Source organism: Spermophilus citellus, assembly GCF_964194105.1.
Source record: "Spermophilus citellus genome assembly, chromosome: X".
Lineage (NCBI taxonomy): Eukaryota > Metazoa > Chordata > Mammalia > Rodentia > Sciuridae > Spermophilus > Spermophilus citellus.
Window position 1 is genome coordinate 8,046,743 of NC_138190.1, and position 14,714 is coordinate 8,061,456.

The window sequence follows — 14,714 nt, forward strand, 5'->3', positions numbered from 1 at the left end:
AGAAATTTAAAATATAATAAAAATAATTGAAGGCAGTTTTTTAGTATGTGTCCAGTAACAGGAAGAATACAATTACTTTTGAAGGAGACAACATTTTGATTAATTGGAGTTTAGTGTTCCTTTTCATCAGATCAATTGCCAATTGTTCATCTATAAAATTTATTTTTCACTTGTGGATCAGAGTTGGCTCAAACATTGCAGTTTGCTGACTTCTGTTCTTGATTAAACCTGAGGCCCTGGGTCTGAGAGTTTTAAGTCAAATTCACTTATCAGACCAGATCAAGAAAAGTAGATTCTTCAGCCTCATAAAAGTTCATCAACCCTTCACTCACTTATTCATTCAATGAATAATTATTGAACTTTTACTATATGCCAGGTGCTGGGCAAAGTACAAGGTCACCCAGGGGAAAGACTCTCTTTGCAGCCATAGCCCGGTGGGTTACCCACACCCACCTGTGTTGTGTGCTGTCTTGTAAATATGTGGAACAAAGGTGAAGCCATACTTGGGTTATATACCTACATCTGTGAGTTACACATCAAAAGATGAGTTTATAAATTCAGTATAAATTTGGTTGATTTTTTGTTTGTTTTTGGTACCAGGGATTGAACCTGGAGGCATTAACCACTGAGCTACATTCTCAACCCTTTTTATTTTATTATTATTTTTAAATTTTGAGACAAGTTCTCACTAAGTTGCTTAGGACTTTGCTAAGTTGCTGAGGCTGGCTTTGAACTTGTGGTCCTCCTGCCTCAGCCTCCTAAGCCTGTAGGATTACAGGCATGCACTACCATGCTCTGTTTGTGGTCATGATTTTCGCACTACCAAAAAATTAAAAAATAAAAAACACTAAAATTTTCTCACTACAATGAAAAAGTTCTCCCATTTTCTCACCCTCATTTTCCCCCAAACCTGCTCTCCAGAAATAATTATATTACCATTTGGGTGAGGATCTTCTGAGCCACTCCCCATCTATACATGCACAAACACACATATACACCAACTCACAAAAATGTGCTGTTTATATCTGATTTGGGTTCTATTTATATAATTTTATAAATGACTTTTTCCCCAATTTCAGTTTCCAAATTTTAAAGCACAGTCAATAAATGATTTAGCAAGAGTTAAGAAATCACTAGTTCCCTCCCTTCTTCCCACAAAAACTTCTGCAAACCACATGTTCTGTTCTGCTGATGGTAAAGTGAGCCATTTCAGGAAGTAAGCCAGTCTCTTCTCTTCATGCACCTAGTGCACAGAGGAAACCAGCTGATGCTGCTTCAAGTTGTGGAGTGAGAAATTAGAAGAGGCATCAACAAAAAGGGGTAAACCATGCCTATTATTTTACGAAAGCTTTCCAACAAAATAGAATTTCTGTCACAGAGATCTGGGTTGGTGGTTATTCATAGGAACGTGGAAAGTAATAGATTGTTTATAAGTATAAAAAGGTAAAATATTATAACAACCCTGAATGGAGGCAAAAAGGCTTTAATTTGTATGGATGTTAATGTAAAGTAATTAAAGAGTAATGCAGAAAGTTGAATGCAGTGATAATCTTATTGTTTTGAACAAGAAAACAAGACATTCCAAGATAGAAATTGAACTGGAATATTACTTTCTGCCAACATTCTCTTCTAGAACAAAAGAGTCAGAGAGGGAGAGAAAAATTTTTATCTTGCTATATTATAGAAAAAGACAAACTCCCTTCACATGTGTGGATCAGTTTCTAGAGGCCTACTGAAGCTTTGCTTAATATAATTACTAAAATCTTAAAGTTCAATATTAATGGCTACTTTTCTTGTTCAAAGTTTTAAAGTAACATTACTACTTCTAGAATTATTATTCTACAGTGTCTAGTCATAGTTTGTATATTATCAAAACTATAATACTGTTTTGTATTATCAAAAACTCTCAGATTGAGGGCTTGGCTTGTAGATCAGTGGTAGAGTGCTTGCCTAGCACCTGTGAGGCACTGGGTTTGATCTTCACCACCACATGAATAAATAAATTATAGAGTTTTTTTTTTTTAAAAAAAACCCTCTCAGATTGAAAAACTTTAGTAGTCTTGTAAGATGATATAGAAAATTTAATGAAGTTTAAGAGCAATTGAATCTGATTTCAAGAGAACTTCATTCAAAATTTACCACATGCTTTTTTCTCTATCATTTAGTGCTTATTTATGTCCTTGGAGTTTTGTAACAAGTTTTCAACAATTTGATGTTTATATAAGTCTTCTTGAAGTTAATGTTTATTCTCAACATCCATAATGGATCTTTTTTTTTTTTTTTGGTACCAGGGATTGAACTCAGGAGTGCTCAACCACTGAGCCAAATCCCCAGCCCTAATTTGTATTTTATTTAGAGAAAGGGTCTCATTGAGTTGCTTAGCGCCTCACTTTTGCTGAGGCTGGCTTTGAACTCATGATCCTCCTGCCTCCACCGCCTGAGCTGCTGGATTACAGGTGTGCGCCACGGTGCCTGGCCCATTATGGATCTTAAAGGTGAATTAATTTTACACTAAAATTTTATTACACTTTACAAAATGACTGTAGTGGCCCAAGTCAGCCAATGACAGATATGAAATTGCAGTTGAAATTATCCCATTTCTATTTGATAAATTACTATGATGATCAATATAATTGTATCATAAGAAAGCAAAATATAGAATAATACTAGAATCAAATTAAACTTGGGAAAATGCCTATCTTGCTCCCTCTGATGGTACATGGAGGTCAAGGACCCTTGTGCTACATTTTAGAATCACAGAGAACTTTACAAAGTCCTGCTGCTGAGGGTGAACCTCAGACGTACAAAATCAGAATCTCTGAGGGTGGGTCTATACATTTGTAGCTTTTAAAATTCAGTCATCTCCAATGTGCAGCCAAAGTTAAGAATCCCAGGAAGTTTTTGGTCTTTTCATTAAAGAACCACCTTGGTTTGATTTCAGAAAGCAAAATAAAAGTTCTGGGTATACTAATCTTACAAGCTGAAACTGTGAATAAGGGTGAGGGCAATTGATAGAGTTCATTCTCTTCCTTCAAGCATACCTTCTCCTCCTTTCATGTAATAATTCTAAAAACTGCAGAGTTGATAAGAGAGGAGGCAGTCCTATGGGAAACCTTAGATTCACAGAGGATCATGTGTCTTTGAGGGGAAGAGGTTGTGATCCATGGTTGTCTTTGAAATTGGGTTGGACAATATTTGTAAGGGCATTTTAGTGTTGTCTAAAAGGTTCATTGGGGGGAAGGGAGTGCCTTTCAAAGGATTGTCTTTTGAGTTCAAATGAATTATTGAATGGAGTTGAAGAACTTGTTATTTTTAAACTCTTGGCTCCAATTGATGACCATTCAAGACCTGTAAAGATAGAGTAAATTTAAATGCGTAACTGTGATTCCACATAAGCATTAGCAGATACAAGCTGTGTTGTCTTTACAAATTGTTACGAATGGCTGCTAGTTGGTGCATACATATAAAATCAGTGGATTTACTGTTCTTCTGCAGAATGTCTGAGAATCTGGAAGTTCTCTCTGGTAGCCTGATCAGTGCAGAAAGGAAAGGTGGAAAATCTGCCCAGCTTTTTAATCCTGTAGATTCTAGATATGACTGTGATATCTCTATTGACAATTTAAACCAGATCACTTCAAACTAGCCCCTCAATTCCAGTGTTCCTGATTCATTAAGTACTCAGGTAGATCCAGGCTTGATTTAAGCTCTGCCACCTGAGTGACCTTGGGTAAATTAACCTCTCTGAGTCTCCCGTTCCATGTCTGTGAAGTAGGGGCTTATGATACCACACATCTCATTGATTTTTAAGGATTGAATGAGAAAATGCATGACTTTCACTTTCCCCAATGTTTGCCTCATGATAAAGCCCTCCACTATACTCCCTACCATATTCCTGGGATGCAAATGGCATAATTTTTCATATTTTATGTATGTGAAATCAGGATCCATCTCTTCCATAATGGATATATTTAATGTCACATTTTCTTTTGTCTTCCTAAGCTGTTTGTGAATCCATAAAATTTGGAATTGATAAAATAAAGTATGTACTATTAGTTGTAAATTTCACGTAGCATGATAAAATCCTGTTTGCATCACCATCAGTAGGACCATCTCTAGAGACAAGTATACCTAGGGAGATGGTCTGAGGAAAATAATACCCTGGCGAAGAGAAATCCAGCTAATCCTGAAGGAAGCCTTTGAAGGAAGAAGGAAGGAATCATTTTTGCAAAATGGCTGCTGCCTGCAACCTACAAAGGGCTATGACAAGATTTTTTTTTTTTTAATGGCACAGTCCAGGAGGTATCACTAGGTCCCTCCTACCATTCACTGTGGATTGTGTAAGAATTATTTCAGTCTCACCTGGGGGTGCTGCTTCTTTTGTGTCCACACACCTAGTCTCTGCCCCACCTAAGGCCCTCCTCAGGGTGGTTTCTGGGAATGGCCCCTCAGCTTACTTTGACCCTCAGGGAGCAAGTCCTCAGATAAGGGACACTTTCTGAACTGCTATTCAAACTGCTCTGATGTCTTTAAAATGTATGTTAAGTGTCCTATGGGGTCCAATCTGAAATGCAATATTTGGGTTAGGACTGACAGTGGTTGTTATCCTTGTGTTACTTGGTTCCTTCAGAACCTGAAGGAGAGAATTGGTGGGTTGTAGACCATGGACCCAACCAAAGACAGATGATGCACAGGAAACAGGAAAAAAAAAAACACTGTGAAACCACTTCCTCAGTAGCAACAACTCTATTTGTCAGAGAGAAGAGAAGTTAGCAGGTATTTTTTTTTTTATGATTCATACTCTTTTTAAAAAAGAAAAAAGAAATGGGTTCTGTTTTGAAATATGTGAATCACACAGGCCTAGTCATCCTCTCTAAGGAGTTCTGTGCAGTGTGTTCATGGATATGGCCAGTATACAAGGCTTTTCTGGTAGGTTTAATTTGTCCACCAGTGTGTTCCATCAAACAATCTTATTTTCTTAAACATTTTATGGGGGTACTGATGATTGAACACAGGGGTGCTTTATCACTGAATCACATACCCAGAATTTTCTAGTTTTTATTTATTTACTAAGTTACTGAGGCTTGCCTTGAGCTTTGCAGTGCTACTGCCTCAGCCTCCGAAGCTGCTGGAAATACAGTTGTGTGCCACAATGCCCAGCCAGATCAGATTTTGCTGCCAAATAAATTATGGGGGGAAAATTTTTGTGGTGCTCAGACCTTTAAAGATTTCACGATTGCAGAGAGGAGATTGAAAATCTGTTAAAAATAGTATTAAGAAAATAAGCCAAGTTGGGTACAGTGGAACATGCTTGTAATTCCAGCAGCTTGGGAGGTTGAGACAGGAAGATCACAAGTTCAAAGCCAGTCTCAGCAACAGTGAGGCATTAAGCAACTCAGTGAGACCCTGTCTCTAAATAAAATATGAAACAGGGGTAAGGATGTGGCTCAGTGGTGGAGTGCCCCTGAGTTCAATCCCCAGTACCAAAAAAAAAAAAAAAAAAAAAAAAGGAAAAGAAAAAGAAAAAAAAGAAATAATAAACCACCCTCCTGGGGTCAGAAGGCCTACTTCCACCAACTGCTTCTCTTCTGATTGTTTTCTTTTTGCCTCTTTCCATCTCTGTTTTTCATGCTCGTGCCTGGTGCCGCCCATTTCATAGCAGTGGTGGTCCAATAAAGTGTTGATTAAAGCTCCAGTTGTAAGAACAGGGCCTCCCACCTGATGAGGCTTACCATGGATAAGGGTTGTGAGTCCACTTGTTGATCAGGCTGTGCCTAATGTAATCTGGAGACATCTGGTACCATGTAGGGCCAGGACTAGAGGAAGTGAGCGAAGCACTCATTTTAGGTGCAAAATTTAAGGGAGAGACAAGTGAGCCAAAAAGCTGAGTAATGGAACTGAACATTTGTTTCTGAAAAACTTTTAAATGTGTCTTACATTTTTATGAAACACATGTGAATAAGTAATTTTACATTTCAAAAAAAGATTAATGATATTTTAATGCTATATTTTTTAAAAACTCGCAGAATGCATACTTATTTTAGTAAACAGATTTTTATTGGAATAAGAGCCAGACAGAGGGAGAGCAATCGAAGCAGTGTCTTTCAAGTACAGGGTCAGGTCCTCTCTTTTTAAAAAATATGTATCTTTTGTTCATTATAGATTTTCATTCTTTTTCAGCTTTTTTTAATATTTATTTATTTTTTAGTTCTCGGCGGACACAACATCTTTGTTGGTATGTGGTGCTGAGGATCGAACCTGGGCCGCACGCATGCCAGGCGAGCGCGCTACTGCTTGAGCCACATCCCCAGCCCAAGACTATTCATCTTGATCATCAAGTTTTTCAATGCTCCCCTATGTTTTGCCTCACCCTGGCCCTGCTACTGTGATTTTCTGTTGTCCCAAAGTGAGATCCTCTGATCTTCTGTCTCGGATGCTGGAGTGGAATGTTCAGATGACAACAGATATCAGAGTTCCCAGAGCTGAGGCAGGGCTACTGGGCTCCATACACAGACTATGACATCATTCAGCCCCAGCTGGCATGTCACCTCCAAGGTGCCTGCTGCCTCCAGGTCTTGCATCTTCCCAAGGTTCTGTGGGGTAAATTGACTTTTCTCAGCTTGGCCCAAAGACTTTAGCCTTCTCTGGTCTGCTCTGTCACCTACTACTCATCTGTCTCCTTTCCATTTTCCTAACCTTCTTACATATTTAAACACTGCTGGTGTCTCCTTTCAGCTTTCTTTGCTTTGTAGGTTCTATTCCTTTACTTTTGGTTTAATGGGAGCATTCGGCTGCCATATTCAACCAATGGAAGCTGGCTGGAAGCCCCCCCCCCCTCTCTCTCTCTCTCTCTCTCTCTCTCTCTCTTTGCATAGTTGCAGTTTTTTCTCTATTGTCTTTGCATAGTTTCCATTTCACTTTTTCCATGCTGGGTGGTTTTTATTTATTTGTTATACCACAGGGACAGCAAATTTTGAGGCTAGGGGTGTAGCTCAGTGGTAGAACACCAGTGTAACATGTATGAGGCTCTGTGTTCCATCCCCAGCAATGGAGGGGGGAAAAGAGTGAATTCTCACTTCATCTGGGATCAGATTCCCACTGATATCCTTTTGGACCTGAGACTTTTGGTAGTCAGAGGCATAGGTGTGGCCAAAAAGAGGAACTTGGCTGAGGAAATGCAGCTCTTGCTGGCTCTTTGGGCTCTGCTCTCTCCAGGATCCACATGGATGTTATGAGCTGGGGTTCACTCTACTGGGCATTGTTACATGGTGCTCCCCTGGATTTCATCTGAGCACCTAGGAAAATAAGCACTACCAACTCTATGGTCCTGCATAGAATGGAATGTGAAGGCTTGAACAAGCAGTGATTTCTCCTTAACTTCTTCTTTTTTTTAGTACTGGAGTTTGAACACAGGGGTGGTTAACTACTGAGCCACATCCCCAAACTCTTTTTATTTTTATTTTTTGAAACAGGGTCTCGCTAAGTTGCTGAAGCTGGCCTTGAACTCAAGATCCTCCTGCCTCATCCTCTGTAGTGGCTGGGATTACAGGTGTGTGCCATCAAACCTAGCTCTCCTCAACTTCTTGGCTAGCTACCTGCTCACCATTTTCCACTGTTGCCCCTCATGTACTTGTCCAATTCATGCTTTTGGTGTTTGACAACTAATGTTCTTACCTCAGTCATCTTTTTTGGAAGAGTGACACTAGAAACCTCAAGCTATTCACTCAGAAATCTCTTGTGGAGTGTTCTGTTGATTTCCATGGCCCATAATTTAAGTTACTTCCAACTCTCTGGGAGGTTATTTTCATCCTGAAAACTTTGCATGAATCTCAAAAGGCTCCTTTCTTGGTCTCTAGCGACCCCTAGAGGTTTTTCTCCTCAATTGCACTGATTTGTATCAGAGAATTATATTTGAAATTAAATGTGGAGACCTTACTTAGAGGATAGGGAGGCCACACAGAATTGCCCTGCCCTCTGGACTCCCTGAAGTATTCACCTAAAGATGTCTCACCTACCAGTGGTACTATTTTTATCAGACAAAGGGAATGTTTTATTAATTTATAGACAAAAGTTGTAATAGGGATCTGAAAAACACTAACTCAATCTGATGATGAAGATCCACATCAACAGGGAAAGCCAGGTTGATAGCATGTATTCTTGAGACAGGAGAGCACTTCACCAGTATGATCTTCCTCCCCAAAACCCATGACCCCAGTCTGATTTTGACAAAAACAATAGACAAGTCCAATTGAGGGGCATTTTAATAACCATCCTCTTTCCCATCTTAATTTTTATCCATGGTACTTTCCACTATTGAACATTCTATCTTTCAACATCCATTCCAAATTGGCAGGCATTTTCACTTGTTTTGTTATTTGCTGCATCTCTAGCATGAAAAAGATCTTGAAATAAAATTCTCATTTAACAAATGTTTGTTAAATTAGCGAATAAACATAGAATTGTCTTGGGGCTGGGGATGTGGCTCAAGCGGTAGTGCGCTCGCCTGGCATGCGTGCGGCCTGGGTTCGATCCTCAGCACCACATACCAACAAAGATGTTGTGTCTGCCGAGAACTAAAAAATAAAAATATTAAAAATTCTCTCTCTCTCTCTCTCTCTCTCTCTCTCTCTCTCTCTCCCTCCCTCCCCTCTCTCACTCTCTCTAAAAAAACAAAAAACAAAAAAAAAACCATAGAATTGTCTTATCCCTTTTAATTGCTACATGGTACTCCACCATAGCAATATACATATTTCAAAATGTCCTGCTATATATCATAAATATATACAACTTTTAGTTGTAAATTTAAATAAATTTTTCATCAAGAGTTGTGTCAACAGGTTGATGCTATAAATACACAGGTGCTATGCTATAGCCTTAATATGAACCAGAGCCATGATCCAGCTGAGACTCAATATGGTAGTGGGGCATCTTGATAATTCCATCTGCAAAAAGTTCTCACTGCCTTAATCTCATATAACTTCATTTTCAACTGCTTTTAGTACCCTGAAGCTGAACACGGTAAAAAAGTAAAATCATTTGGAACCTCATTTAAGGCAATTTATTTAACTTTTAAGAGAACTTCCAGGTCAAACTCATATGAGTGTGAGGAAGAATTGTTAATTTCATGATGAAATGCCCAGAAAATGTTGCTATTCTAAAATTGTGTTTCTACTTTTGATTTTTCCTTTAGGAAAAGATGTCCTTCTGGTCTTCGAATCTGATCTGCCTTTTCCTGCTTATCTCTGATTCCTGTGAGTTCTTTGCTGAATCGAATTACTCCAGGAGCTATCCTTGTGATGAGAAAAGGCAAAATAACTCCATTATTGCAGAATGTGACAGCCGTCAACTACAAAAAGTTCCTCAAACAGTGGGCAAATACGTGACAGAACTCGACCTGTCTGATAATTTCATCACACAGATAACAAATGAATCGTTTCCAGAGCTTCCATATGTCACTAAAATAAATCTAAACCACAATGCCAATCAAGAGCACTATAATGAAAATCCTAATATGAATAAAAATGGCATGAATATTACAGATGGAGCATTCCTCAATCTAAAAAACCTACAGGAGCTACTGCTTGAAGACAACCAGTTAGAGAGAATACCCTCTGGTTTGCCAGAGTCTTTGAGAGAACTTAGTTTAATTCAAAACAATATAATTTCAATAACTAAGAATGACACTTTGGGACTTATGAACTTGGAAAGTCTCTATTTGGGCTGGAACTGCTATTTTGTTTGTAGTGAAACATTTTACATTGAAGATGGGACATTTGAATCCCTTACAAACTTGAAGGTGCTGTCACTGTCTTTCAACACTCTTATCCATGTGCCACCCAAACTACCCAACTCCCTTCGAAAACTTTATCTGAGTAACACCAAGATCAAAACTATCGGTCAAGAAGACTTCAAGGGATTGGTAAATTTAAGATTACTAGATTTAAGCGGGAACTGTCCAAGATGTTTCAATGCACCTTTTCCTTGTACACCTTGTGATGGAAATGCCGCGATTGAGATACATCCTCTTGCTTTTCAAAATCTGACCCAGCTTCTCTACCTAAACCTCTCTAGCACTTCCCTCCGGAAGGTTCCTTCCACCTGGTTTGACAATATGCACTACCTGAAGGTGTTGCATCTCGAATTCAACTATTTAGTGCAAGAAATGGCCTCTGGGGAATTTTTAACAAAGCTGCCCAATTTAAAAATACTTGATTTATCTTTTAACTATGTAAAGACAGAATATTCACAATATATTACTCTTTCCGAAAACTTCTCTAAACTTCAGTCTCTCAAGGCACTGCATTTAAGAGGTTATGTGTTCCAGACACTCAGAGAAGAAGATTTCCGACCTCTGATGGTTCTACCACAACTACGAACTATCAACTTGGGGATTAACTTTATTAAGCAAATTGATTTTACCCTTTTCCAAAGATTCCCCAAACTGGAAATTATTTACTTGTCAGAAAACAGAATATCACCATTGGTAAGTGATATCAGGCAAACTCCTAAAAATGATTCCTCTTTGCAAAGTCATACCATTAAACGACGCTCCATGGATGCCAAGTTTGACCCACATTCAAATTTTTATCATAACACCAATTCTCTAATGAAGCCACAATGTACTGGTTATGGCAAAGCCTTGGATTTAAGTTTAAACAGTATTTTCTTTATTGGTAAAAACCAATTCAAAGGTTTCAGTGACATTGCCTGCTTAAATCTCTCTGCCAATGGCAATGGCCAAGTATTTAATGGAACTGAATTTTTAGCTGTGCCTCAGGTCAAATACTTGGATTTGACCAACAATAGACTAGACTTTGATGATAACAATGCTCTCCGTGAACTGTCCCACCTGGAAGTTCTAGATCTCAGCTATAATGCACACTATTTCAAAATAGCAGGGGTAACACATCGTCTAGGATTTATCCAAAATTTGACACAGCTCAAAGTTTTGAACCTGAGCTACAACAGCATTTATACTTTAACAGAGGAGATGGAACTGAAGAGCATGTCCCTGAAGGAATTAGTTTTCACTGGAAACCGCCTTGACCTTTTGTGGAACACCAAAGACAACAGGTACTGGTCCATTTTTAAATGTCTCAGGAACCTGACACGGCTGCACCTGTCTTCTAATAACCTCCAGAATATCCCAAATGAAGCATTCCTTAACTTGCCAAACAATCTCACTGAACTGTACATAAATAATAATCTATTAAATTTCTTTAACTGGACACTACTCCAGAAGCTTCCATATCTCCTCTTGCTTGACTTAAGTGGAAACGAGTTGTCCTCTTTAACTAACAGCCTATCTAAATCTACACCTTCTCTTCAGACACTGCTGCTGAGCCGGAACAAGATTGCTCACCTTCCCTCTGGCTTTTTTTCCGAAGCCAGCCATCTGGTGCACCTCGATTTAAGTTTCAACTTGATAAAAATGATCAACAAATCCACACTTCAGACAAAGACTACTACCAATTTAGCTCTTTTGGAACTAGGCAGAAACCCTTTTGACTGTACCTGTGACATTGGAGATTTTCGAAGTTGGATAGATGAGAATCCAAATGTCACAATTCCTAGATTGATAGATGTCATTTGTGCCAGTCCTGGGGACCAGAGAGGGAAGAGCATTATGAGCCTAGAGCTGACAACATGTGTTTCAGATACCATTGCAGCCATACTCTTTTTCTTCACGTTCTTTATCACTACCATGGTTATGTTGGCTGCCCTGGCTCACCACCTGTTCTATTGGGATGTCTGGTTTATCTACCATATGTGTGTTGCAAAGATCAAAGGTTACAGGACTCTTTCCACATCCCAAACTTTCTATGATGCTTACATTTCTTATGACACCAAAGATGCCTCTGTTACTGATTGGGTAATCAATGAGCTGCGTTACCACCTTGAAGAGAGTGAAGGGAAAAATATTCTCCTTTGTCTACAGGAGAGGGACTGGGACCCGGGGTTGGCCATCATTGATAACCTCATGCTCAGCATAAACCAGAGCAAGAAAACGATATTCATTTTAACCAAAAAATATGCCAAAAGCTGGAACTTTAAAACAGCTTTCTACTTGGCATTACAGAGGCTAATGGATGAGAACATGGATGTGATTATATTTATCCTGCTAGAGCCAGTGCTACAGCATTCTCAGTACTTGCGACTGCGACGGCGGATCTGCAAGAGCTCCATCCTCCAGTGGCCTGACAACCCCAAGGCAGAAGGCTTGTTTTGGCAAAGTCTGAAAAATGTAGTCTTAACTGAAAATGACTCACGATATAATAATCTGTATGTTGATTCCATTAGGCAATACTAACTGATGTTAAACCATGTTTTGACACCATAATAAAACCTTCTCGCTTAGGTATCTATTCCTGTGTAACAAGTTACCACACAACCTAGAGGCTTAAAACAACCCATGTTTGTGATCTCATAGTCCCTGGAAGTCAAGAGACCAGATGCAGCCTAACTGGGTCCTTTGTCACAAGGTCTCTCAGAGGCAGCATTCCAAGAATTGGCCAGGGCCACAGACATCTCTGGGATTGGGACCCACTTTCAAGCTCACATCTATGTGGTCATTTTCAGGATTCAATTTCTTCTGGACTATTGACCAAACACTGCTCTCAGGTACCTACCAGGTGGACCTCTCTCACAAAGCAGCAAGAGAGAGGGGTTGCTAGCGACATTAAATCATGTGTAATTAAGTGACATTAAATTATGTGTGATCTATTCAGGGAAATGATAACCCAATACTTGGACCATATTCTATTTGTTAAATGTCAACCACAGATCCCACCAGCTTCATGGGAATGACCAGGGAAAACAGCTGAACTGGTGGGACTGTGATCACCTCAGTCTGTGGAAATCAGTCTATGACAGATCAGTGGTTGACTTAGACAATCATCAACAGTTTCCCCTGGACTACCATCCAGCCTGCCATCTTGGTCATAGACTGTGAATACCAGGAGGTATGTATCATTGTGGCCTCTTAGCAATCAGCCTACAACACCTGCTTTTTAATATATAAGAACTTATGGCACTGTTAATTAATGTTTCTGATTAGACTGATCATAAATTTTATGGCTACATGGTTATATTATGCTATGATTGAATTAGCCTTTCTTTTACAATAAGTTTTAGAGATATTGGCTATAATGTTTGACTTTTAAGGTTTAGATGTCATGTAAAGGCTGAAGTGGATAGGTTTTTAGTATCTTTTATTTCTTAACCATTTTTCTTTAAAAAGTATGCATCTACATTGAAAACTTTTGGAGTATTTGTTAATTTCCCTCTGCTGTAAATCTTAAGATAAATGATTAAACTTTCTTCATTTTACAAGACAAGTGTATGATATGTATATAATAGGGAAATTAAGCTATACTATAAAAGAAATTGTCACCTATGCTTGGTTTTTGAGAAATCTTTTTTGGAAAAAAAATATCATCGGTAGAAATCAAAGGAAAAGCAGTTTTTATATTAAGATAATTATTAATACAGAAATTAATTATTTCTTAATTTCACACTCAGAAAATATAAAATCAGGGGCTGGGGATGTGGCTCAAGCAGTAGCGCGCTCGCCTGGCGTTTGTGCGGCCCAGGTTCGATCCTCAGCACCACATACAAACAAAGATGTTGTGTCCGCCGATAACTAAAAAATAAATATTAAAAACTCACTCTCTCTCTCTCTCTCTCTCTCTCTCTCTCTCTCTCTGTCTCTCTCTCTTTAAAAAAAAAAAAGAAAATATAAAATCAGAAGTCTGTTGGTACCCTTTACACAATCTTCCCAAATAAAGCCATTTGGCTTCCTCACCACTTCTACTAGCCCCATAGTTCCTGCACATCAGGTCATTGTACCCTCTATCCATTATGAATCTTGAATCAGCTTATGAAATCTACTTGAGAATAACTGGACCTTAACTAAGCATAAGAAAATAAAGTGCCTTCAGCATGAAAAGAAGAATCACCTCCATTGCATCATTCTTCCTAAAGTATAGCCTCTTTGTTAATCTTGCAGGATGAGTTATCTTTAAATGTGTATGTCTAAGCAATTGACCCAAACAGTATGTCACGATGTTATCTAATATGGGCAAAGTAAAAATCAACACAAGTTTGCCAAAGAGAATTTAATTTTGTCATATTGAACCCTATTTTGTTGCCATGGTAAGTTTTTAGGGAGATATTTATGGCTGTGCTTGTTGTGGCCTGGGGATAAAAATTTAAAAGGCAAGATTGAGTTGAATCTGTGGTGGTGCATGCCTACAATGCCAGCAACTTGGGAGACTGAGGCAGGAGGATCACAAGTTTGAGGTCAACCTCAGCAACTTAGTGAGTCCTTCCCTCAAAATAAAAATAAAAGGGATTGGCATTGTAGTTCAGTGGTAAAACACTCCTAGGTTCAACCTCCTGCATCAAAAAATAAAATAGAATAACAAAATAAAAAAATAAATGAAAGGCCCAATAATTCCATTGAACAGACAAGAATGATAAGGGGGCAGTTAGAGCCTCCCTCCGCTTAGTCAGTTTGGACAACTATAATAAAATGTCAGAGACTGGGTGACTTACAAACTGTAGAAATTTGTTTCTCTTAGTTCTGAAGTTTGGAAAGCCAAGATCAGAGGGCCAGCATGGTTGGGTTTGGTGAAGGTCCTCTTTTTGATTGTAGACTGCTGACTTCACCTTGTAACCTCACATGGTGCACAGAAGGTGAGAGAACACTCTGGGGT

At 38.8% G+C, this 14,714-nt stretch overlaps 1 protein-coding gene across 3 annotated transcripts; it reads left to right on the top strand.

The window, feature by feature from the left end:
* Positions 1-1,232: 1,232 nt before the first annotated feature.
* On the top strand, positions 1,233-13,515 carry TLR8 (toll like receptor 8). 3 transcript variants are annotated; one of them, XM_081277461.1, is made up of 3 exons: positions 1,233-1,320; positions 7,470-7,546; positions 9,188-13,515. In XM_081277461.1, exon 3 carries the CDS (start codon positions 9,194-9,196, stop codon positions 12,305-12,307), a length of 3,114 nt encoding a protein of 1,037 aa, XP_081133587.1. In that variant the 5' UTR covers positions 1,233-1,320; positions 7,470-7,546; positions 9,188-9,193; the 3' UTR covers positions 12,308-13,515. The 3 variants fall into 3 exon arrangements, with proteins under 3 accessions (XP_081133587.1, XP_081133588.1, XP_081133589.1); XM_081277462.1 differs by lacking the exon at positions 1,233-1,320 and adding an exon at positions 6,255-6,597; XM_081277463.1 differs by lacking the exon at positions 1,233-1,320 and adding an exon at positions 6,255-6,587.
* Positions 13,516-14,714: the final 1,199 nt, after the last annotated feature.

Coding starts and splice junctions, on each gene's coding strand:
- TLR8 (XM_081277461.1), top strand. CDS start 9,194: ATGTCCTTCTGGTCTTCGAATCTGATCTGCCTTTTCCTGCTTATCTCT.